Raw genomic sequence first — 26,306 nt, forward strand, 5'->3', positions numbered from 1 at the left:
CGGGGGGTATAATAATAGGTACATATGAAGAAAGCCAAAATGCAACTTTCACTTTTGGAAATCTGCTGGTCATGTTGTGTACCACTATGGCAAGCAAAAATATTAAGACATGGCAATGAAATAGCTTTCAAATACATGTATATATAAATTAAAAATGATCAGTATATTTGACCATTGATTTATATGTGTATTTTTGTCAATTTTCTTTAAACAGTAATTCGTAGAATCCTATCTCTCTATTTTCTTTCCAATTAACAGTAAACATATTTTTTCCCCTTCCTTCCCACCTTAATCATGTTAATTGATGAAAAAAAGAATGAAGTTTAATTGATATTTTAATTATGAACATGACAAATCACACAAAAACACATCAAACTGTTACTGTTCATAACTTGCTCTTTCTTTTTGTTTTGTTATCCATTTGTAAAGTTGAACCACATTAACACGCGAAAAAATGTCCTGAAAACTTTTAAAAGCACTGAATTCCCTCCCAGGAATGTAACTGAAAATGTCATTAGCTTTAGGTTCCATAATGATCAGTTGAAGATCTTTTTCTTATCCACAGTAGGTTTGGATTGACTTGAGGTTTTCATGCCAAGCTGTTTCTGAACACTGGACTTTATTTCTTCCTGCATTTGCACACAAGAGGCAATCTTCTTAGCACTTTCATAAGTTAGATTTGCACCCTGCTGTCTCATTTTCTTCTTTATAACATGTACGCATATTTCAACGAGATTGTCATTAGGGATATTTTTCCCAGTCCCTCCATGAATATTTGAGGAACAATTCCACTTGTACTCAAATGCCTCACGTGGTGATAGGAGAGAACACTCGTAGGCTAAGAGTCTCCAAAGCCACAGTTTATATTTGGAATGGTTAGCAATATCAGCACACATCATTTCAAACTTTGCATTTCTAAATATACGTGTTCCATCACCAAATTTGAAAGCATCCTCTGTGTCCCTAAGTAATAATGCAAGTTTCATAAATGATGAACGCCACAGAGCTATGTGGTCTTGCTTTGATGTTGCTGATTCGGGAGTTTCCTCTTCTGTTGTATGAAACACCCAGTTGTGTTCATTTTGCAGATGTCTCTTGAAGTGACCTTTTGTCTTGTACTTTCGGTTACAGGTGCAAACACACTGCTTTGATTCATCTTGATACATTTCACTCATCAAAAGCTCCTTGTTGTCCATTTCTGCAGCTTGTGCTGTGACAGTTGGCAAACTATCTGCAAATTAAATTTTTACTGTGTTTTAGGTCACATACATGATATCTCACCTTGCCAAACAGAACAAAAATTACTATTACAGCACAACTCATTTGACTGAGCCAAATATATTAGGATCCCGACCCCTCCTCCTGAACATGACAAAAGTATCCAACAACTTCATTGTGGATAAGTATAATCTGAATTATGAATTATGGCTTTAATCTGACAATTACATGTAGGTAATATATGATGCAGATGTAAAAGTCATATTACATTTACAGATAGACAGATGCAGATAGAATGTGAACCCAAATCAGTCATCTTCTAAATACCTTCTTCAATGTAGACAAAAGTGTCCAAGATCTGGAAACAAAGCTCTTTTATCCAATCATACTGGTCTTCTTTACTTTGAAGATGTAATAATTCTGGAAGAATGGTCCTTTTAGGTTTTTCATCAAGGCTCTTGATTTCCAACACCTCCATACAGGCTGTGAGGAGAAAGGTATCTAAACAGTCCCTGATGAATGTCATGTGAGACCTGTTGGAGTAAAAATGTGATTCTGAGTATCATTTTAGTAATCATCTTTGAGCTATATTTAATTCATATGGAACATGTAGGTTACTCTGTCTACAGATCTGTGTATTAAAGTGTAGAAATATTTTAATAGACCTCTGATGATCCATCCAAATTTTTCAGACCACTGACCTACAGTTGTGAAGCATATACTACTCTCTCAGAACTCCCAATAAACTACTTACTATAATATAAAAGAGATTTACCTAAAATTCTCAGTGACACCATCTGGCCCACTAACGTCTCGTCTCTGCAGGACATTGCGCAATTGAAACAAAGTCCCTTGATCTGCAGCTGATGAAGGCTTGTAGAATTACTGATAAATGGTCTGAATATAGAATTTTAGAGATCCTTAACATTTGTTAATTATGTTAAATACTAATATATCAATTTGCAAATAATGTCAAAAATGTAAATAACAAAATTTAAATTCAAATTACTATTAAATTAAACTCTGGCTTATATTATCAAATTCATTTTTTTTTAATTTTGGCTTTTACTGTGATTTGGTATTTATTAATAGTTGTGAAATCCAAATTAAAAGACAAATAACGGCATAATAAAATTAGTAAAAATACAATCAACTGCATGCTTAATTAGTAAAAATGTAATCAAATGCATGATAAAATTTATAGAAATATAATCAACATTTCATATGAAAGTTGAAAAGGGGGGGGTGGAGAGAATGAAAGAATAAAAGGACCTTCACCAATGTCTGAAAAACATTGCAGTAACAAAACTACTAAAACTTACTAAAATAAAGCATCCAATATGAAATTCAATATAGAAAATGCAAACTTCAATAACATCTTGAACAGGGAATAATTGTTTTACTGGATACCAAGAGTAAATTCATGATCCGATGGAGACCCTCTGGCCTATGAACAATTCCTGTAAGGCGACTAAAATCACTTTCATTGTTTATCATAGCCAGCTGGCTAGAGTATGCCCGTTCATTGGTGAGGACATCCCCACCAAATACAATTTTCTCTACAATATCTTCACCAGAATGTGGGACATAATGTTTATGCACATGTTCAAGAATTGAAATCATGTCATCAGACTTATTTTCACTTTTATCGAGTAGGTCTACAATGTTATACACTGATTTTTCAGACAGCTCTTTCAAATACGGATGGTCAATATATTTGGGGACACATTGTGCAAATGGCTGCAGACAGTCAATGTTCTTAGTAACAACTAATGCAATATGATAGATCATATTGATGTGGAAACTTTCACAGTCTTCCCTGCTAGGTAAAAACTCACTATTAGGTACCTTCAAAATATCTGCTTTAGGCTTATCACTAGGTAAATCATCTGCCAACACTCTTCTTTGAACTGCCACATTAAGAAACCAATGAAGGCTTTTCCTCTGTTTATCTTTAGTCATGTTTGTTGGTGATATAGTGTGGTCTAAGTTGTCTCCAATGATTTCAAACCTTGGTATAGTGGGTGACATCTGATCAGCATTTCTTATTATAAAGTCTTTCAAAGTCATGCTACTTCTATCATGCTTGGCAATTACATTGACCGGTTCTTCTAACTGAAAATGCTTCAGTGGTCTTGATGGTAAACTTGGAAACTCTATACTGCCAAGTTTGGTGTTCAAAGTCAGTGATTTCACCTCTGTGGTTGGATTACGTAATACATGTACCTGCGCTGACTCGGGTAAAGTGTTTTGGCTGTAGACATCGATAAACATTTTCTTTCTCATCTCATAATCATTGCTTGATATTGTCAAGCAAGAATGCTCAGATGGGCTCGTAAAGGACTGATTTGTTTCGGATGTCTTAAAGGAATTGACCAAATCAAAATACTGAATATCAGATGTACCTGATTCATTTTTTTCTGCCGGCTCTGGTTCATACTCCAAAATAGATTTTTCTGCACTCTTGCTTAATGATATGCAATGCTTCAAAACAGTCTGGTCAATCTGTTTCTGGAAAATATCATTTAGCTTCTCTTTATTTATTAGGAAAAGTTTTCCTCTCTTAATTGAGACTGACTGTGGCCCAATGGACAATCCCATTTCCGAAAGAGTTTGAATAGTCTGAAATTAGAGAGAGACTTACTTTCAAGGGAAAATTTCATATTCAATTCAAAATTGAAATATCATTTTTTTTAAAAATCAACTTTCATTACATATAGATGCTTGGTGTAGTATTTCTCTAAATTGCATGACTGTTTTAATGTATTTTTAATCGGGTAAAAAAAAACACCTCATCTGTTGCACCTCCATGATCTAGAATCTGCCCAATGATGTGATGTAGTTGTGACATGTGCTTATTTCTGTTCCAAAGCAAAACTGATGCAGCAACAGATAATCGGCAATCATTTTTCTTCTTGGTAATTGTTTGAAGTACATCATACAGCATTGGTGCTTTCTCTTTCAGCTCTTCACATACACTCTTAAACTTAAAGTGAACTTCATCGTTACTACGCAAAACTGAGGGGTGTGATATTTTGCATAAATCTTGGCATTGAGTGTTCAGTTCAGACAGCATCAACTTAATCATTTCTGTCTTAAGAACCTCTATTTTGTAAATTTTTTTGGAGATGATCTCTGCTTTATTGCCTCTTACCAGGGATTTTAATACTGCCACCCAAGGACTGTCTTTAATAAAGCGTGTCCTAACTTTTGAATCATTTTTTCCTCTAAAATGCACCTACAAAAAATAATAAAATTAACTGTTGCAATTTTTTCGTTTACCATGTTTACGTTAAATCTTACTGCTAATCTAAACATGTGTAACAGGAGAAAAATGTGACAGATCAGACCAGGATTTGAACCCTGAATATCCAGTTAGATGCTCTACCGAGCTATCTGGCCAATAGCCATGGAACCTGTCTGCCACAAGTTACAAAAATTAAAAAGATACATGTACAATATCAAGATGCACATTGTGTGATAAATTTGTCTTAAAACTGTATATACATATGTTTCTTGGGAATAATTTATTCTTTATTTATAAGACCAAATCATTAAGTGAAAAATTTAAAAATGTTTACATTGAAGGGAAATATTTTTATTTCCTATTTGTACAAAAATAGAATATGTACCTTTACTTTGTTTGCTTGGTGTCAGCTGATCGTCTGCTAGTCTTTTCCTTACTGTTTTTTTAATATTTTGCTGTGCATCTCGAAAGACTTTCTTATTTTGCGTGGAGTTGGAGTCCTTAAGATGACACGTTTTGTTAACTTCCTTGGAGTTTGGATGGAACTAGAGGCACCGCCAAAATTGACCGAGGGGACTTTCTTTGCTGGAGACAATAAAACATTCCGACTTGGTCTAAGTTCATTGATAATGTCACATTTTTCTCTTTTAAGTGCTGATAATTTGTTTTCTAATTCATATTCAATCTTGTATAGCTTATTCAGTTTGTTAAAACACCTGTAGCAAGTGTATTGGGGCGATGAATGCGTTCGCTGTTCAGGTACAAAACCCAATACCTCATTTTACTGTTTCTTCACAAAAAAAGTGTCACTGTAAATATTTCTTCTGTTCTTTTTCGGTAATTTTTCCAAACACAAAATACAATCATCCATGCTTGTGCGCCATATTTGTTTACGTCTGATGTAAGCGGCAATTTGATTGGTGCTTCTCAATGAGAGAAGCAAGCCCACAGATTTCGAATGAAATAAGTCAGGGGTCCAACGGCAACGTGTTGACTCAGGACCCCTGACGTTGTGAGGATGGCACACCCTAAGAAAAATGCTTTTCTATGTAATTAAATTGATTTGGTAGCTAAATAAAGCTACCTTTGGTAGGTAAATCGAGCTAAGTAGGTAACTCAAGCTACGTTAGTACGTTGCTAAAGCTAGTAATTGTACCAGACCTGGTAAATTGGGCTTTGAAAAGGTCCATTAATGCCATTGATATTGTTTTATTTATTACCGTTATCCTTAATATTTATATCAAAAACGAGGTTATGTAATTATTTTGGGGTAAAGGTAAGCCCTCGATTGTAGAAGTCAGCATTTCTCGCAAAAAATACCGGTACTCGCTGACACAAATGATAACTACTAATCGATCATTAACTATCACTGGATTTTACCGATTTTTCTGCGACTTTGCAGGCCCTCAAATGTCCATCAATGCTCTTATTGCATTCCTTAATATGCTTCAGTGAATCTTCATCAGGAAATTTTGGACAGAGTCCACATTTCCCTTCGAAATAAAACCGAAGGGAACAAGGCATCATTTCAACCATGGGAGCAGGCATCCATGTAAAAGGGAGGTAATCCATTGTGTATTTTGGATGGAAATTACAAATTTTAAATGACCATTAGTCAAGTTAGAACTGTTTTGCACAATTTTTTTTTTCCTGATAAAATTTTAAAACACCTACTTGTGTTAATTGTAACGTTACTTTTTATTGGAGTTGGAAAAGGGTTTCGTAGTTCTGGACGATTTTAAAAGTGATGTTTTCAATGAAATACTACTGAATCACGAGTACAATTTGAAAAATCATAAAATTTTAAATATGCTTTTCCATTTGAATTTTTTTCCAAAAAACTATTACTATTTATCAATATTTTAATTATATTTCAGAAAACATCATAAGATATAACATTGCAATGCCTTCAAATTTAGCTCAAAAATCAGCTGTTTAAAGTGACCACCCCTATGAAAGTTTTTTTGACTCGTCCATTTACAGGTGAATGACACACCTGAGTGACCACTAAGCAATGCTTTCAATTTTAGCTCTACAAGGGAGTGGACGTAAGTTTATCGCTCCACGTTTCGCATGTTTTTATAGGCATTGCAGACGTTTAGAATGGCGCAAAGTCAGCTTTTCTCCCCAGATGCCTTAGGGAGAAGAACACCGTCTTCTGATAGACTGCAGGTTTGTGTTTCGGAAAACGAGCAAATTTCCGACGATGCAGAAAGTGATTATGAGCAAACGCCAATTCAGGGCAATAAAGACAAAAACACGCCAATAAGGGGCACAAAAGATACGCCAATACGGGGCACAAGAAATACGCCAATACGGGGCACTAATAATGCTGGTACGCCGATTCAGGGCACTAATGAAGAACCTCACTCTGATGAGGGTTCGGGAAGAGAATGGAGAAACGAACGAGTTAATGCACCCAAAAGTGAAAGTAGAAAGAGAAAGCGTGAGAAGGAGAGCGATAGCGATTCAGAAGAATCTAGTTCAGATGACAGCAGTAGTTCAAATGATTCCGAGTCAGATTCAGATTCAGATATGTTCAGTCCTTCACAGGTTTTGAAGATGAAGGGAGGTGAGAAATTACCAAAGAAAATAACGAAATACATTGAGAAGTATGCTAACAATGGCATTACCAAAGCTACTCGACAAGAAATAACAAAGAACTGTAAAACACCAAACACAAAAGATTAAAATCAAAAGAAACTGACAGATTCATTAAAAAACTTTTTAGGAAAAGATTCAATCAGGCCATGTCCAACAAAAAAGAGAAAATTATAATAAATACACAAAATCGCATTCTTGATGCTACTGGTCCATTAGCCATACTTTGGCATGAAGCTGAAAAGGTCAGAAAAGCTAATAAAGGCATAGACCCCAATGATGTTATAAATATTGTACAGAGAGCATTAGTGTTGATTGGAAATGCTCATTATGTGTATCTCACAGACAGACGCAAGACTTTATTAGGCAAACTTGTACCAGAGTGTGTTGACCTAATTGAGGACAGTTCTGGAAAGAAAGCATTAAGGAAATCAAAAGATAAACTGTTTGGAAACACATTTAGGAAGCTGTTAGCTAAAGACAGTAAAGATAATAGAGAGATTTCAGATCTTCTTCCACAAAGAAAACGATTCAAGTCTGACAATAAGAACTCTTATTTCTATGATAACAATAACGAGAGAAGGAACTCTTTCAGAAATGGTGCAGGTCGACCCCAGCAGTTTTTTCGGACAGGGCCCTCAAACAACAGATACCAGTTTGGGGGCCACAATTACAGAGGACAACAGAGCCAGAGAGGCAGAGGTTCAGCAAAGTTTCCTCTTTCCAGAAAGACAGAAAATCAGTAGAAATGAAGGTAAGGCCAATCACTTCAGAATTAAAATTTCCTGTTTTGACAGAAAATCTCAAGAATATCCCTGTGGGGGGGAGGTTGAAATATTTCCATCAAAACTGGGAAAATCTGTCAAAAGATTGCTGGGTTCTAGAAACAGTGCTAGGCTTAAAACTAGAATTCTTTCAAAATCCCCCCGTTCAAGTGAATCTTCCTCATTTCAAGGGATTTTCCAAGGAAAAGAATGCATTGGTAAACCAAGAAATTCTCAACATGTTAGAAAAGAGAGCAATTTTACAAGTGGAAGACACATTGGACGGGTTCATAAGCCCCATATTTCTTGTAGAGAAAAAGGGAGGGGGGCAAAGACCTGTAATAAACCTGAAAGAATTAAATGGTTACATGATATACAGACATTTCAAAATGGAGGGAATCAATCTAGTACGAGATATGATTCAAAAAGGGGACTGGCTAATAAAAATAGACCTGAAAGATGCTTATTTCACAATTCCCATTGTAAAAGAAGATCAAAAATATCTCAGATTTATTTGGGAAGGGAAAGTGTATCAATTCCTTTGTCTTCCATTTGGGATAACAGTAGCCCCTTGGGTTTTCACCAAATTAATGAAAGTTCCCATGAGTTACCTTCGAAGGTTAGGGTTGAGATTAGTGATTTTCCTGGACGATATTCTGATCATGAATCAGACCAAGGAGGGGGCATTGATAGATGGCGAGAGAACAGTCAATTTGCTAGAAAGTTTAGGGTTTCTGATAAATTTCAAGAAATCAAATTTAGTCCCTTCCCAAGTTCTAGAATATCTGGGATTCAAGATAGACTCCAGTATAATGACACTCTCCTTACCATTAGAGAAGACAAAGAAGATAAGAACAATTTGTCAAGAGGTTTTCAGTTCAAATCCTGTTTCAGTAAGGAAATTGTCAGAAGTGATAGGAAATCTCACAGCAAGCATTCAAGCAGTATACCCAGCCCCATTACATTATCGCCATCTACAAATGGCAAAGAACCAAATTTTCAGTCAATATCAAGATTACAATGCTCAAGTCTTCTTAACTCTAGAAGCCCAGAGAGATCTACTCTGGTGGATTCACCATTTAAACGACACAAATGGGAAGAGTATTGTAATGAATCAGCCATCAGTAGTTATACAGACAGATGCAAGCAATCTAGGTTGGGGGGCAACTTGCAAAAATGTCAGAATAGGGGGTGCATGGTTACAAAGCGAGATTCATTATCACATAAATGTTCTAGAGATTTTAGCAATAACGCATGCAGTAAAGGCATTTCTGAAACAAGAAACAAACATGGTTGTTCTTATTCAAACAGACAACAAAACAGCGATGACTTACATCAACAAAATGGGTGGAACAGTATCCAAGGTGTGCAATCAGTTAGCATTAGATCTCTGGGGATGGTGTCTGAAAAAGAGTATCTCAATGAGAGCAGAATTCATTCCGGGAAAGGAAAATGTCATAGCAGACTGGGAGTCCAGACATCACAAGGACTCAAGCAGTTGGGGGTTAGATCCATACATATTTCAAATTCTAATGAACAAAACAATAGATTGCAAAGTAGATCTGTTTGCAGACAGAACCAATGCCAAACTAGACAAGTTCATCAGTTGGATGCCAGATCCAGAAGCAATGGCACACAATGCACTGTTGCATCCCTGGGTGGGAATAAGGGGGTATGCTTTTCCCCCGTTTTGTCTCATTTCTCAATGTCTGAGCAAGATTCAGAGGGAAAAAGCAACGATTCTCCTAGTAACCCCAGCATGGTCAGCCCAACCATGGTATGCAACGATTCTGAAGATGTGCATTCAGGATCCCATTCTCCTCCCAATAATTCCCAATCTCCTAATGTCAGACAAGGGAGAACCTCACCCACTAGTGAGAAACAACTCACTCCAGTTAGTCGGATGGGTTGTCTCAGGAGATCCATGCAAACAATGCACTTATCGCAAGAGACTGAAGATCTCATCTGTAACTCATGGGGAAAGGGCACAACATCTTCTTACAATTCAGCCTGGAAAAAGTGGGTTAGCTGGTGTGTCAGAAGGGAGGTTGATCCATTTTCAGCCCCTATAAGCTTTGTATTAGATTTTTTAAGCTATTTGTATTATGAGGGGTTTCAATATAGAACAATTAATGTTCACAGATCTGCTCTTTCCTCTGTGATGCCTCATGTCAATAATTTGCCCATTGGTCAGCATTCCATGGTAAAACTTCTAATGAGAGGTATTTTAAGAGGAAATCCCCCCTTACCAAGATATAAAGAGACATGGGATGTAGATAAGGTTTTAAATTATTTTATTTCTCTCCCAAGTAATGAAGAACTCTCTCTAAAACTCTTGTCAAAAAAGTTGGCTATGCTTTTAGCTATTGCTGCCCCCAAAAGAGTTTCAGAAATAGCAAGATTAGATAAGGGGTTCATGCAAGTTATACCATCAGGTGTTGAATTTCTTTTGCCAGGGTTGTCAAAGACGCAAAGAGATTGCCGTTCAAAAGAAGTGTTTTATGCACGTTTTCCAGATCACAAAAATCTGTGTGTAGTTGAATGTTTACTTGAGTATTTACACAGAACAAAGACATTTAGGACTCATAATGAGCATTCAGGTGATCCAATATTACGGTCGATTATTAAGCCACATAAAGGTTTAACAGCTAATACAGTTTCAAATTGGATAAGGGATGTTATGGCCATGGCAGGTATTGATACTGCTAAATTTAAGCCTCATTCAGCTCGTAGTGCATCAACCAGTAAGGCCTTTAAAAAAGGTACATCTGTAAATGAGGTATTAGAAATGGCAGACTGGTCACATGCAGGAACCTTTTATAAATTTTATTGTAGGTCTACATGCTTAGATAAATCAGATGGATTTTCCAAAGCAGTTTTGACTTTAGGTTAGTTGGAGCTTTGAACCTGCAATGTTATATCTTATGATGTTTTCTGAAATATAATTGAAGATTTTATGAGGGCATATTGCCCGAAATGAAATATTGATTATATGAAGAAAACTCATAAGATATAACATTGCAATCCCTCCACAACCCACCCATAATCAGATTTTGACTTTAATTCATGCATTTTTCTTTTACTGAGTTACATTGATATATAATTATAATTCTAATATATTTCAGAGTGAAGAGACCCTATGAGTCAGAGAGCTGCACAGAAATGTCCTGGAAAAAATGTTATACCAGTATTGAAATTATTAAAGGATTGAAATAATAATATTGTGTTGTTATAAATCACAATTGCAAAATTGAAAGCATTGCTTAGTGGTCACTCAGGTGTGTCATTCACCTGTAAATGGACGAGTCAAAAAAACTTTCATAGGGGTGGTCACTTTAAACAGCTGATTTTTGAGCTAAATTTGAAGGCATTGCAATGTTATATCTTATGAGTTTTCTTCATATAATCAATATTTCATTTCGGGCAATATGCCCTCATAAAATCTTCAATTTTAGTAACTCATAAATAATATATTCAATACCTCATGAATCACCCTTACTATGCTTATTGCATGATTTTACGCGGAGCTGTACTTTAATTCTAATCTGTTTGTCCGTCTTTTCGTCCGTCCGTTTGTTTATCCACCCGTCTGTATGTCTGTCTGTCTGTAACACTTTCGTATCTGTTCGATATCTCAAGAACACTTTGAGCTTTTGCAATGAAATATTACATACCTTATGGCCAAGAAAAAAGGAAATTACAATTAATAATGATAATTTCCATTCCTACGCCGATACGATATATCCTGGTGAGATTGAGGTAAAAGATACCACAGAGCCCGACACATCTGCTTCGTATTTGGATATTTTACTTGAAAAAGACACTAATGGTAATCTAACAACCAAGCTATATAATAAACGTGATGACTTTAACTTTTCTATCGTCAACTTCCCTTACTTATGCAGCAATATACCTTCATCACCTGCATACGAAGTATATATATCTCAGTTGATTCAATACCCAAGAGCATATTCTACGTATAAACAATTTCTTAAACGAGGTAAATTATTGACAAGCAAGTTGATGAAACAAGAATATCAATAGTCTCGTTTAAAGTCATCATTTTGTAAGCTATATCGTCGATACAATGACCTTGTCAACAAATACAATTTATCATTGAGTCAAATGCTGACTGACGTTTTTCATACCAGTTGTTCGTCCATTATTTATACACTGAATTGACGACGGTATTTTTCCGTTATTTCCTGATCATGACAACGAGCACACGGCAGGTGTAACCAGTCGGCAGGGGATGCTCACTCCTCCATGGCACCTGATCCCACCTCTGATGTTTCGGAGGTCTATGTTTGGTCTGCTCTTGTTTTGTATATTGTTTGATGGACTTTGAGATTGAATACTGTTCGTTATCTCCATATCCTTCTTTGAAGTAAAAAGGTCAGATGTCAAGATAATAAAACAATAAATTCTGTCTGGTTCATTTCCGCTCAAAATCTTGGGAATTGTTAGAGCATTTACAATGAAATCTCACATGTACATAACAACTTCCTGTGGCCTAAAAAGACGCATATTGAGATCTAAAGGTCAAAAGTCAAGGTCGTAATGTTATACATTCTGTCTGTGTGCAACACTTTCATTTCCGGGCGATACCTCAAGAAGCTTTTAAGCTTTTGCAATGACATTTTATATCTGTCCTCATATCCGTATTGCCTCTTTCACGCCTTTCAAACTAACCCGTCCCATTAAAAAATATTATTTTTATTGAAACTCGTTTGGCAATTTTTTAGCACACGAGCATGAGAAGAGTTATTACGTATAATACAGGTTGTCTAACTTTATATTCTTATATTTTTTTAAGAATTCGAACTGTCAAGTAAAGGCTTTAGACACAGCAGGCATACTTCAGAAAATTTCCTAAGACGCATCTAGAATACTTGCTTAAATATATCTTAGGAATATCTTAGGATACGTCTTAGGGTGTAAGACGACAACATTCAAGGCATATCCTAAGTTAAGATGTCGTGAATCCCATCTTAGGCATTTTGGTTTGTTTTTTTTTGTAATATAAGCTGTACAGAAAGTTCCTATTTCAAATATCCAATATATTTATGGGCGAATGTAGAGGGGGCGTTTCTGGAAGTATTTTTCCCCCTGAGTTCTAAAAAGCATATACATTAGTTAAAAACACACCATCCCGGCCGCACACATACACACACAAAAAACGCAATAAAACAGAATGCCATATATGAATACATGTTTTCTACAATTGTTTTTCAGGTTTGGTGACTCAGACTATTACAGATTTTGTATTATTTTTAATTAGCAAAAACATATCCGAGTCAGCATCTTCTTTTCTAGGTGTGCTTCCTCCCCCCCCCCCCCTCTTTTTTGTTTTAGAAAAATGCTTGGATTCACGACTGATATGTTTATTTTGTTTTCAAATTCTATTTAATTTATTCTGCATATTCATCGATTTCATTTTTTTTTATTTTAGTAGTTAAGTTCGTTTGTTATGTGTAATAAACTGTTATCTAACAAAGTCACTTGTGTACAATCTATTTAACAAAACTAAAACAGAAGAACGGAACTACATAAGCTTCAGAAAAGCTACATTTGTAGAAAAACTACATTCATTTAGCTTCAGATTTGTTGCTCGTTGGTCTGAAAATAATATGGCTGGTCGTCCATTCCAGTTTTTTTTTTCAGACGATGGGACGAATTTAAGAACTGTGGATAATGTATATACATGACAAATACATATTTCTCAAATTTCCTTAATGTATTTGTATAACCTTATTATAGCAAATAATCACATTTCTTTGCGTTGTTTATCCTACGTTGATAAACTCTCTCTCTCTCTCTCTCTCTCTCTCTCTCTCTCTCTCTCTCTCTGGGAAAAATAGAGCCAATATCATCTAACGTGACAAACCTTTGTATGCCTTATATGGCTTTTGTTGTAAATACGCACAGAGGATCTTACCACGAAGAACTGACCAATCGTTGAATCATTAGCAACACTTACGCCGAACACATGTTTACATTCTACTTCGAACACAATAGAGTGAAAAATAATAGAAATGTGTTAATGAACAACATACAAAGATTAGAAACTTTAAAGATTTGTTTTTAACTAGAAAAATACCCGGTTTATTTTGTATGAAATGTGGGTTTTGTCTGGTTTAGAACACCAGCGCTTCAAGGGAAACGAAAACGAACAGCATCTTTAAAGCATTTAAATGGACCAAACTTCCTTTACATATCTATACTCGTGATCATGTGTTTTGGCTAGGAAATCGACCTAAAAAATTGTATTCGCCGATAGTACAATTGAAAAAAGGAATTAATACAGACGCAAATCGCTTTGTAGTGAGACTTTAAGAAACGTACACTTCCACCTTTTATTTATCAACAGAATTTTTTGTCATTGTAAACATGAACATTATATAGAATTTAAAAACATGCTCTTCATTTACCACTGATTTCCTTTTCCTTTTTTCAACCGTGAAATTCCTGAAATACATATATTCGGAGTAACCCATAATGCAATTCTTATTCAGCTGATTGTTCAGTTAAAATCATTCTGGTGCCTCATTTGCTAATCTGACGCAAAAAATATAGTCCCGGTTCCCATGTAAAAATATTTGTTTACAAAAAAGAAATTTTAATTCCCGACTGCTGTAAATTGTAATACAGAGAAAACTAGTCTTGTTTAAGTTTGAATGAATGTAAGAGAGATCGAATGAAGTGTATTTCTACACATATTATAGGCTGGTAAAAACTGAAACGCAACATAATTTTTCTATATGTGTCTCCACGTGCTAGTCACTCCCTAGCCACATTTGCTTGAATAATTTATCCTATCTTCCTGTAGTGACTAGTCTCGCTAATTCTCACCAGGGCCACCACCAGAGCTACTCTGAACTCATTGTGTTTTATAATTCGAAGGACACCGAAAAATAAAAGGTTCTGAACACATTAGTAGGGGCGTAGTATAGTATGTTAAGGTATCAACGGTAGTGGGAAACATGGGATAATTTGCATAACGGACGAAGCTAGCCAGACAGTGATTTTTTCATATTTCCATTTAACTGTGAAATAAATTTGTAGATTCAGATTTTTAAAATATAAACATAGATTTAAATAAGACAAGGACTTCCTTTCACATGCCAATTTAAATAGTTTTCGCCCATTGACGTCAAACACAAAGGCAGCCTCACGAGATTTACTTGCATAGTTGGCCTCCTTAGCGTTAGACACAAATACAGATGCGCACAACATTTTCCTGCATATAAGGCCTCCTTAGCTCCTGACCTTCCTAAAATACATTATGGTAGAATTATTTAGAGATCTGAACCGCTAAAGTATTAAGGATAAATATTTTTTTCTGAAATCAGCAATATTTCTCTTACATTAAAATTGATAATATTAATATTGTTTACCGAGTATATAGTTGGAGAATTTACATGTATAAGATTTTCCCTTAAGGTTAAAAATTTGTGCAAAATTTTGTATGGAATTATATATAGATAGTAAAACATAGTCTCAAATCTAAGCACCAAGGAAAACCTACGATTTCTTTATGTTTCAGGGATTAATTATCTTTGTCATTTCAAATCGAAATCAGTCAAAATATATCAATCCATGCATCAATTTTTTGTTTGCGTTAAGTACATGTGCCCTGTATTTTACGTATTTAAAAGGTACTAGACTGGGACTATATCCTCCTAGCCCTCCCATTTATCCTTTGTATAAAAGATAATAACTGATATATACGTATATATAAAACTTTCGAAAGGGCTAAAATTAAATAATCGTCTTCATTGTTTAAATCCTTGAATTCATACATGATCATAGAACCCGGGTGTGGGAGGGTTGCCACCCGATAATTATCCATTACGCAGATTGCAATAGAAAACAAAGTTACAATACAGTAACTTTATTATTGTGCAGTCTGCACCTTCAATAAAAACGTTTGAAGACTTTTTAGTTGGCATAAGCTGAAAGCCCAAGAGAGCTTTTTTGATCACCTACTGTTTGTATGTCCGTCCATCCGTCTTTTTCCCATTTCAATAAGGTGAGTTATTTCCCTTGAAGGGAACTCTTTTACTGTGTTAAATACCAAGTGCTATAAGAAAGTCACTTCCGTGGACGTTCTTGATGTAAACATGTTAATGGTGTAATGCCTCTGTCATATGACAAACTGTTTTTTGTGATTGTGAATAAAAAGAAATCTTAACTGATTCGTTTTTTTTTTTTCAAATGCTCACTCATAGTCCCTTTCTGGATTTGTATTAGGCTGTATGTACTAGTATGATAATACGCCGTGTGAGCCCCCCCCCTCCCCTCTTTAAAGAAAACCGAAACAGATTACTAATAAAATGCGGAAACATATTCAAATATGCCTACCGGTGTAATTTTTTTAAACAAAAGCTAAAATTTTATTTTCGGTAGTGGATGTTCTGCAGACGGATCGTCATTATTTACAAATTGTGCATAACAAATATAAGAATTTGTTTGTATAGTTATAACGATTTTACGAATTCTAGGACTTTATTTGGAGACTGATAACATGTCCATCTACAGTTTAACCTCTGAAATTGCTGTAGATACTGCAGTAGTTGGTTTTCCGCGACCGATATCAAGAAACTGCGTATTTGCACGATTGTATGTCATAACGTAGTTTACTTACAAGAGCACATTTGGTGACAATTAAAGGTCTATTTCATTTTGATTTAACCGTGTTTATAGAAATTTATATTTTTTAAATAATTGATTCACTTTATTGTATTAAAACTTTGAATGGAATTCTAAATGAATAATTTAATCTCATGTGCTCATTTTACGAAGGAAAACTGATTAAAATACTGTATAGCGGCTTATTTTAGCGGGGTGATAATTTTGGCTTATTTCTGTGTTTTGATGATAGTCCGCTAAAATTTTAATCGGTAAAATAGTAAATTCTCTTTCTGAGTGTTCATCTCCAAAGAGCTAAAACTCTATGTCCGCAAAAATAAATTACGCGAAAATTATTGGCATACCTTTGAGCAGGTAAAACGCCAAATTTTACATACGCCAAGAAAAGCGGGTGTTGCTAAAACGCGGAACGGAAAACGGAACGGAAAGCGGAACGGAAAGCGGAACGGAACGGAAAACGGAAAATGTATGTCAAACAAATAACATAGATTCGATATAAAACAGATATAAAAGCAATATTCTTGATGCGAAAGTCATACCTAATAAAAATTTATTGTAAACGTTTATATTATAATATAACATCCGCTCAGAACTGCTGTACAAGCAATTATCTATAAAATACATACTAACTACACTCAAAGTCCTGAGTATTCATCTGAGCGTTTCAAACAAATTATTTTTTAAAAGAAAGTTTGTTGATAAAAAAAGGATATTTCTTGAAATAGGGAGATGGAAAAAAATACTAGTATGTACATGCATATTTTTCCCATAGGCATCGGAAGGCGATAGGGGTGGGTGGGGAAGGGGTGGGTTGGGTTGGGGGAGGGGGGGGGGGGCTTAGCAACTTTTTTTTTGCAAAGGTAGCCATGGTAGAGGCACTTTATATTGGAGCGTGAATGTATGTTATTGCCCCCCCCCCCCCCCCCCCCCCCCCACTTTCAACAGGAATGTCGCAGATTATGCCAAGGAAGGTTAAGTGGTACTGTTTGATAAAAAATGGTACTGAAAGATGTTCGATCCAACCCCTTCCCCTACGAAATAGGATTCTGGGCAAAGGACATATTTTCTTTTTTTTGGTTTGTCAATTTTTTTTGTACGTTGGAAATTTTTACTCTTCCATATACCCCCCCCCCCCTCATTCAATTTGCTTCCGACGCCAATGTTTGTAAAAACAAAAGTAGCTAGCTTTATCATTCAGATTATGCAAGCAGCAGCGAATCCAGGAATCTTGAAAGGAGAGAGGCAGTTTTAGTCATTGATAGGGGACCGCAGTCATATTAAAAAATCAATTTGTTAAATCTTGTGTATATTCTGGACACAAAAAGGGGAGAAGGCCCTTTGCAACTTCTCAGAAGTTTCCGATGAGCGGGAAAAAATTGAAACTCACACCCCGCCCCACCCACCCCTACCCCGCCCCAAAACACACGCAAAAACATAACATACAAAGTTTAACTTCAATGAATGTAAAGATTCTTCATTTAATGTACCACAGAAAAGTTTTCGAAATTAATCTATCCAGAATTTTAAAAATATATAGAAAGCGACTCTTTTTATGCCCCCTTTTTTCCAGTCATAACCTTTCTACTTTAGAAATGTTCATTGACACCCTCACACATTTTGTTAATGCTTCGCCCGTTATGCAAATTATCCCATGTTTCCCACAATTGTTGATGCCCTGCCATACTCTCAAAACTAGACAGGGATTCCTGAAACATAGACTGAAAGATTTTTGTGTTGGGACTTATCCCCACTCCCGAATCAAACAATTGTGTTATTTTTGTTTTGTTTTTTAATTGTCAAATACTTTTCAAGCAAGTTTACCCCCCCCATTTTCATATTCGATTCTAGGTCACTGCTATATCAGCGATTTTCGTAAATAAGAGGCTGAGCATGAATAAACTTAACTTGTATTTAACAGTGGGGAAATTAATATGTATAAAATGCATCGTTTGTTATTAAATTTATGTAATTTTAGTGATTTAGTCCAAAATAATATATTCCGTTTTCCGTTCCATTCCGCTTTCCGTTCCGTTTTCCGTTCCGCGTTTTAGCAACACCCAAGAAAACCGGCTATACGGTAGCATCGACCTGAATTCGTGTAACACGTGTCGTATAAAATCTGGGCTGCATTTAATCAAAGGTTTAGTTTAGGATCTAAGCATAATATGTATATTCCCGAGTAAAATACACTTATTTTGTTTTAGATCAGAGAATTGACAACAGAAACACGAAATTGATACAATAATTTCCGAGCGTATTTCACGTTAATACGGAAACATTCTTTTCGTAAAGTGTATTTATGTTTTTAAAATCCCTTCAGTGTAAGTATTTATTTTGATAAGTTATTCTGTTTTGCAAAGTGTGTAAAAAGCAATATCAGTGAGAGAGAGAGAGAGAGAGAGAGAGAGAGAGAGAGAGAGAGAGAGAGAGAGAGAGAGACTCAATCTTAGCTGGCCAAGGGTTAATTTCTGATACGCTACTCTATTCATTTTTAGGATACGCTACTCTCTATGAGGAGAGTATTTAGTGTATCAGAAACAGTCTCCTCATGAGGAGAATAGCGTATCAAAAACGTTTAGCTAGCGAAGATTGAGAGACTCATGAAACTTCGTGTAACTGACATACATGTACATATGTGAAAAATATATAAACAGTAATTATACTGAATTCACAATTAATAATTCTAATCATTTTTAAATTCCACAACACTGGTTCATATTCAACTCATTTACACATTCGTTCTCTGTACATTCTGTACGCACGAAACCTTCGTGCATCACATGTCAATCAAATTCGCGTGAAATTTGATTTGAAACATTCTTATGATCAGTTCTGAGTTCAAGTGTGTAACACTCAACTGAAATTCATCTTCCCAGTTTCATCGGTTACATGTATTTTGTAAATTATCCTTGTTTTAAGGCATAAATAACATGTATCACGTAGATTTATAATATAAGATTTTAAGAACAAATTACGATAACCAGCTAGCAGGCACGTAGCAACAGGGGGGGGGGGGCAGAGGGCCCCACCCCCACATTTTTTCCCAACATTACTTAACTATTGAAAACGTTCATTAAAAGACAGCGACCCCCCCACACAGTTTATACTACGGTAATGTTATATTAGGGAAATGCAGTATTTCAAGCCAAGGAATTGGTGTTGAAATAAGAGCTTTTTTGGCTTTTAGTCAAAGTTTTTAATTTTTTTTATTGGCTGGTCAACTTTCCAGGTAGGTAAAAAAAATATTTCTCTGGTTGCCCCCCCCCCCCTGTTATGAAGACGATGCTACATGTACGTGTCTTGCTAATTCGTATCGCTTTCTAGAAAGGAGGCTAACAGATCCTTTATAAAATCGCAAATTATCTAAACCTTTTTCGCAAACCATTTCCTTCTTTTAAAATTTTTAAATGCAGCGTGTAAATTGATCATTATTTTCTTAGATTATCAAAACGCGTAGTCCGCGGAAGTTATGCTGGTGTTGAAGAGTTCCGATTTTGAAGGGCGATAACTCACGTTTTCTAAAATGGGGAATTAACGTTGTAAACATTTTCAACATCTTTTCGAGAAATTTTAACAAAACTTGGTATAAAGCATCCTAAGGGGTGGGTTTGGGGTTCAAATTGTAAAAAAAAAAACGATGGGTTTAGTCCCTCAACAGGGTGAAATAATCAAGCTAAGAAAATAGGATGGGATCATGGAAAAATTGTCTTTTTGCATGTAAAAACCACTGGACCAGAAAAGCTGAAACTTATGTTGAATATTTCTGGAGTAGTGTAGATTTTTCATTTTCCAAAGTTTGATCCGGGGGGGGGGGGTAGGACAGGTCAAAATAGGTATTACAAAGAGGAAATCTAAAAGAATAGTATGACCATAGTTACTCAGGTGAGCCATGTGGCCCATTGGCCCTTTTGTTTTACTTGTCAGGGAATTCTTAGTAGTTGAAAGTGCCCCCCCCCCCAACTGAAAATGTACGGCTGTTTTCCCATCTTAAATAAACTCATAAAATCAGCATTACACTGTGATAAATATTCTTTATATAAAAAATCCTTCTAAACATATGATAGATGATATGCAATTAAATCCTTATATCAATATTGGAATTTTTTTTAAATATAAGAATTGTTTCAATATACATGTATAAATTTGATAAATCCACAAATTTAGGGGGGGGGGTTGTACCCCCTCCCCCTCCGTACTGGTTATGCTCTTCTTTTTCCCCAAAGCGGGGGACGCAAATTTTCTGAATTAGCTTGTTCCAATAAATATTCGTTCAAAATCTATATACAGTATATATTCAATATAATTGAAATCTCTTTTTATAATTAAGTCAATATAGTACAAATATACCCACCTCCCTGTACATGTGATCATAAAGAAGGAGACTCTAAATCTTAAATTGGACCTGTCCTATTATATTCCGGATGATATTTCTGCAAATCATGTGGGTTTGACATGAGTTTATCTAAATATAACCTAAATATGTACAAGACTTTAAGAAATATTTTTAGAATAAAGGAAAAGGCAGAAATACCAATTTTATTTTTTTGTTCTCATTTTGATTTACAATGCAACTAAACTTACGACGAGATAATATACATGTAAATGAAGGTGTCAAATATACAATCTTATTTTTTCTCATTTTAAAAAAGTATCCTTTATTTACTCTATGTATATTTGAATTTGAATTTTCCACATATCTTCCTTCAGTTATACTAAATCTTCGAATAGAAATAGGGAAAATATTCTTGAACAAGTTCTAAACAGTACATGTATCAAGAATGATGCTGGTCGTTATATGTGTTTTGATTGTTAAAACACTTATCAATTAATCTGGTAATCAGATTTTAATGTACAGTATATAGGACGATTTCACTTTTTGAAACATGACTATCATACTAGTCAAGAAAGCTGGATTGAGTTAGATGAAAAGTAAAAAAAAAAATGGCGAAAAATGAATAAAAAATCACCTAAATTATGGAGGTCCTTAAAACTATAACATGTATAATATGCTTCATATTTAATGACAGTGTTACTCAATATATATTCATTACACGTTGTAGATGAGTTCTCCACACTGACTGATGACGAGGTGTTGGTGTTATTCTGTTTTCTGTGTTCTGACTCCGGTCCTCCTGACTTCACTGACACAGAGTGGCTCGACATGCTTAATGTGATACGACAGTACATGTACGGTAAAGAGAATCCTGTAACACGTGAGGAAGCACAGCAGACTCTGGACAGACTGAAGTCACGTGATTACCTTTGGAAAGATCAGGATAAGATAACGAAGAACACAAGGGATGAGACAATGTATAGGATAGCATCAATAAACCGTTATATACCATTCTGTTACAGTAGTTATGACACAGCCAGTGTGTACCTGAGATCACGGAGATACAACAGAAAACCTGGAGAGAAGTGTGTCATTAGTCTTCTTGGCTTTAATCACTCACTGATACGCCGTCTACAGATGAACATACTGACTCACGTCACCATGGAAGACACGTATATATATGATGAGATACACCGGATATGTAAGTCAGAGTAAAATAATTGTAAATTGTTTTATTTTTTCTTCCAGAATTTTCTTTAAATAATTGGATTACATTTTAAAGAGTTAAAAAGTTATCAGTAGAAACATTTATATATTAAAATCACTTTCTTTTTTGTAGTTGTTTTGTATTTGCTTCATCGATTACAATTTAATGGTACTAGATTAATACATTATAATAGAAGTAACTGATCGTGTTTTATAAATCTATAATTTGAATGTATCTCTACCTATACACATGTATATATACATAATGGTATTACGGTGTAAATGTTTATTATAAACGGTATATTTTTTTCTACAGTAAATATCCCAGAAAATAAAATCAAGAGCAGTAAAGATGAACGAGAAAAATTTCTAACGGAACTAAGAAGAGAAGGGGAGGCTGTACATTACAGAGGAAGATCACATGACAGTGTAGATCACGTGACGTGGCTCTGGAGATACACGTACTGGAGACCTGACATCGTGAGATCCTGTATAGGTCTACATCCACACAACGACATTTACATCATCGACAACAAACCTTACAGAAAACCAAGTAAGAAGGTTTTATTTTCTAGAAAAAAATAAAATTAGTTCTTTAGTTTATTTCTGTGAATTTGGACCTATAAATTTATATTAGCTCAGTTCATTATATTTGTTACTCAAGACCTTGTATAGAAAAGTGATTAATCTGTTCAGTAATCTAAATAAATATTACTGAGTACCTAAATATACCTGTATCTTTGTGTAGACATAAATCTAAAAATAAAGGGTGTCATTTTTTCTACTTAAATAAAGGTGAGGATTGGGGTTTTGGGAGATTGAAGTTCTTTCATGACCATTTTTTATCTTTCAAACACTACGACTCACCATTCTTCAACTTTAACTAAACTGCAACGTGTGTTTTGAAAGTGCATATGTGTCAAGTGTTTGTGAGGGTGTGTGTGTGTTGGGGGGGGTGTATACATACGTCCCAATGTTTTTTACCTATATGATTTCTATCGTTTGAAAAAAAAAGTATGGGGCTGACCCCCCGCCCCCACTCCGCTAGCCTCCCTTGTTTCGACGCCAATGGTAATCTTTTTAAAATTGGAGCCTTTTTTTATTGTATTTTGCAAATCTAAATGTCAGTTAAAGTATCAGTCTCTTTCTCTCCCTCGATTTCGCTTTAAAGTAGGTCTACACTCGCACAACGTCATTTACGAATAGTAAAACAGCAACCGCGCTTCCTTTTTCCGAGATGTGATTTTTGAACTATATTGGTTTGACTTTTAGTAAGCGTTTTAAATATCCGGTAACGATTTCGTTCCAAGTCGGTCGCGTCTACAAACATACAAAAACTACAGTCTTAGGATAAATTAATTAAAAAGAGAAGGCTGGGAACAACTTTTGGTTGACAGAAATTATTAGGTAATAAAACAATATTCTTGTGAATGATGCATGTGCTATATGCCGTTCCGATAACACGGACCACTAACTTGCTACATCAGAACATGCATGATTTGTATCAAACTCTCCAATCTCCCATGCAGAGTTGTCGTTCGTTCCTCTCTCAGACACCTCTGTAATGGGCTCACGTCAAGATTTTTGACATAACGTATAAAACGTGATATTTGCAGGATTGTTTCAAATTAAATTAATAGTTCTGGATTGATTTAGTAAATATCTATCTCAAAACTCAGACATAAGCATAGTAATTGAATTGTAATGAATTAAAACAAACGCACTATTTTTCATGTTTAACACTGTGCATACGCGAGCCAACGACAGAGGCGAATGTATGAGCCGATGGTAGAGAGTGCAAACTCTCGCGACTAATATCGGCGGCCAAGTTGAAGCTTATAGTAATAATTCGGAAGAAAAGTAATGACTACGATTTGACTTAGACATTTATACATTTTACTAATCAAATATTATAAAATTTACTTTGAACAATAATTATTGTTTAAGACGCAACCCCCCCACCCCCACCACCCCTCAAACTGCTTATCCACGAATTAATGCAAAATTATAAAATTATCATGTGAATATAAGTATATGACAAAAGTTGATTCACTTACAGCATACTTACAAATGTACTTTCTGTTACAAAATTATCCAGTTTGTGAGAATCCGTCAATCACTTTCATTTTCATTGTCTGCAATTTACAAACAAAACTAGTGTGTTTTAATTTTTTTAAGTAAAATAAGATAAATTTTAGGAACAATAGGTATTGGGTGTGTATAATTATTGTTTAAAGTATGTACAACTTTGTTAGTACAAATATACACTCAAACATTAACAGTATTACAGGAGAATGTTAAAAATATTTTTACTGGAAGAAGGAAATTAGGGGGTACCTTTAGTGTAGAGCTCATACTGCGAAAATTAATGCGTCAACATATAATTTTTTACAGCTTAATTCTTTTCTTAAATATTATTGAGTAAAAATAATGCAAATTTACGAAGTTTGAGTCCATATTTTTTTTGAATGACGGAGATTGGCCTGTGAAGCATATTTTCTCATATTAAATTTTGATACGTTAGTCTAACAAAGTGCATCTATTTATAATAATTCATGCAAAACAATGATTATATATTGTTGACTTACATATTTCTACCCTCTTTAGGGTATTAAAGTCGAATGTTTAGACTTTAATTCATTTATATACAACAAAATCTTGGATAGGTAAATTTCATTATTTTACATTTTGGGGTATATATTCCGATAGTTAATAGCGGAAAAGTGAACATGCTGACATATGATTTTTCTTGTGTCCATCCATTTATGTGATTTATGTCTATCTTTTAAAAGCAGATTTATTAAGATTGAGCCGATTTAGTGCCTAGTATAGAACTACCTTAAATTTTGTAAAATTAAAATTGTTTCAATATTAATCCAAATTAAAGTTGATCTCTTTAACAGGATTTGCCTTTATTTTTCTATGGTATGTAAGTGTACATGTATTCTGCATTATTTATTGTGAAAGGTTGTGAACATGTTTCAGGTCGTATAAATTTGCTATCTGATACTGCTGACAGGAGTTATCTCCCCATAATACGTACGATTATGTTGCGTTACAAATGCGATATACATGAATTCCTTCCCTCTTTTTAAAAGTGTCACCTTTATCCCTCCATGGACCTGTTGAATACAAGTAGATTTGATATTGCTGTTATGCCTTAAAACAATAGTTTCATTTTTTAGTGCAAAATATATTAGATCAACTTTGTGAAAATGTTCCAGGTCGTATAAATTTGCTATCTGGTACCGCTGACGGGGTGGCAGGCAAGAGTTATCTCTTCATAATACGTACGAGTTATGTCGCGTTACAAAGGCTCCTACATTGTAACCTCATTTTAAAAGTTTCACCTTTATCCTTCCATGGAACTGTTGAATGCAAGAAGAGTTGATTGTTGTTATGCTTCAAAACATTTTGTTTCATTTTTTAGTTTAAAAATTAGATCAACTTAATTTAATCAGGAAGCATTTTGAACTATTTTAAAAAATCAGTTTCATCATAAAATTACAGCAAAAAAAAATACGGACTTCTGACTGAAATGACTAGAGACGATGAAAATCCAGGTACTGCACATATATAAAAGTTTGAATGGATGTAGGGAGGAAACGAATAGTTCTCGTGCGATCCTTATATATGTCACGGGATCTAATCCCACTGAGGGACGTGAACACGTGTTCTTAAATCAGACCGATTAAAACGGGGTCCCTTGTTGTGGAAGTTGCTTGCACGAATATGATCCCTCGCTGATCAATGGCCCTCAGTGCCAAGGTCAAATTGAGGCTCTCCGCGGCGAAGAATGGTGTTAACGTAACAGTGTTTCAGTGAAGTATTCGCAGTGAGACGGTTTTAATCAACAAACAAACTCATCATTGCAGTATTTTGGACGTTTACAAGCATTATTCATCGTTAAAATATAGAAATATAGAATAAGTCAATATTTGTTTTTCTATTTTTAGGTTAGTTATTTTTTTTTCTTTCCAAAAGTGTGTTTTTTTTGTGTGGATTGGATGTATGTCTTCATGTGTGTCTCTATGTGTAGGGAGGAAGGGGTTGGGGTCATGAGGGAAATGCCGAAACATGAATCTATAGATTTGAGTATTGCATTTTTTCATTGACCAAGACAGGAATGTGCTGTCCAAGAAGTTGATTTTTAATTGCTTGAGCACAAAAATACAAAATTCCTTTAGAAGCTAAAAAGAAATATATGACAGATGATGGAAATAAAATTCTGTAGACTTTTTAAGAAGGGGGGAGGGGGCCAGCTCCGTTGAAAGCCTCTTTAAAT

At 35.0% G+C, this 26,306-nt stretch overlaps 2 protein-coding genes across 2 annotated transcripts in view; one reads left to right on the forward strand and one right to left on the reverse strand.

Moving 5' to 3' along the window:
- Positions 1-26,306, forward strand: part of LOC134237680 (uncharacterized) — a 49,354-nt gene that overhangs the window by 9,075 nt on the left and 13,973 nt on the right. The window contains exons 2-3 of the mRNA XM_062719816.1: positions 21,543-22,016; positions 22,338-22,574. Of these exons, the coding sequence (XP_062575800.1) occupies positions 21,644-22,016; positions 22,338-22,574 (610 nt within the window). The 5' untranslated portion in view covers positions 21,543-21,643. The remainder of the gene's footprint in view (positions 1-21,542; positions 22,017-22,337; positions 22,575-26,306) is intronic.
- LOC134237681 (uncharacterized) lies at positions 537-2,261 on the reverse strand. Its single transcript, XM_062719817.1, has 3 exons — positions 1,994-2,261; positions 1,546-1,751; positions 537-1,231 (listed from the first exon to the last, which is right to left on the reverse strand). Exons 2-3 carry the CDS (start codon positions 1,742-1,744, stop codon positions 537-539), a joined length of 894 nt encoding a protein of 297 aa, XP_062575801.1. The 5' UTR covers positions 1,745-1,751; positions 1,994-2,261.

Source organism: Saccostrea cucullata, unplaced genomic scaffold (assembly GCF_032062105.1).
Source record: "Saccostrea cucullata isolate Sc308-1 unplaced genomic scaffold, CSIRO_AGI_Scuc_v1 ctg10664, whole genome shotgun sequence".
Classification (NCBI taxonomy): Eukaryota; Metazoa; Mollusca; class Bivalvia; order Ostreida; family Ostreidae; genus Saccostrea; species Saccostrea cuccullata.

Coding starts and splice junctions, on each gene's coding strand:
- LOC134237681 (XM_062719817.1), bottom strand. CDS start 1,744: ATGACATTCATCAGGGACTGTTTAGATACCTTTCTCCTCACAGCCTGT. Junction 1,232..1,545: donor TTTTGTCTACATTGAAGAAG/GTATTTAGAAGA, acceptor TTTAATTTGCAG/ATAGTTTGCCAACTGTCACA.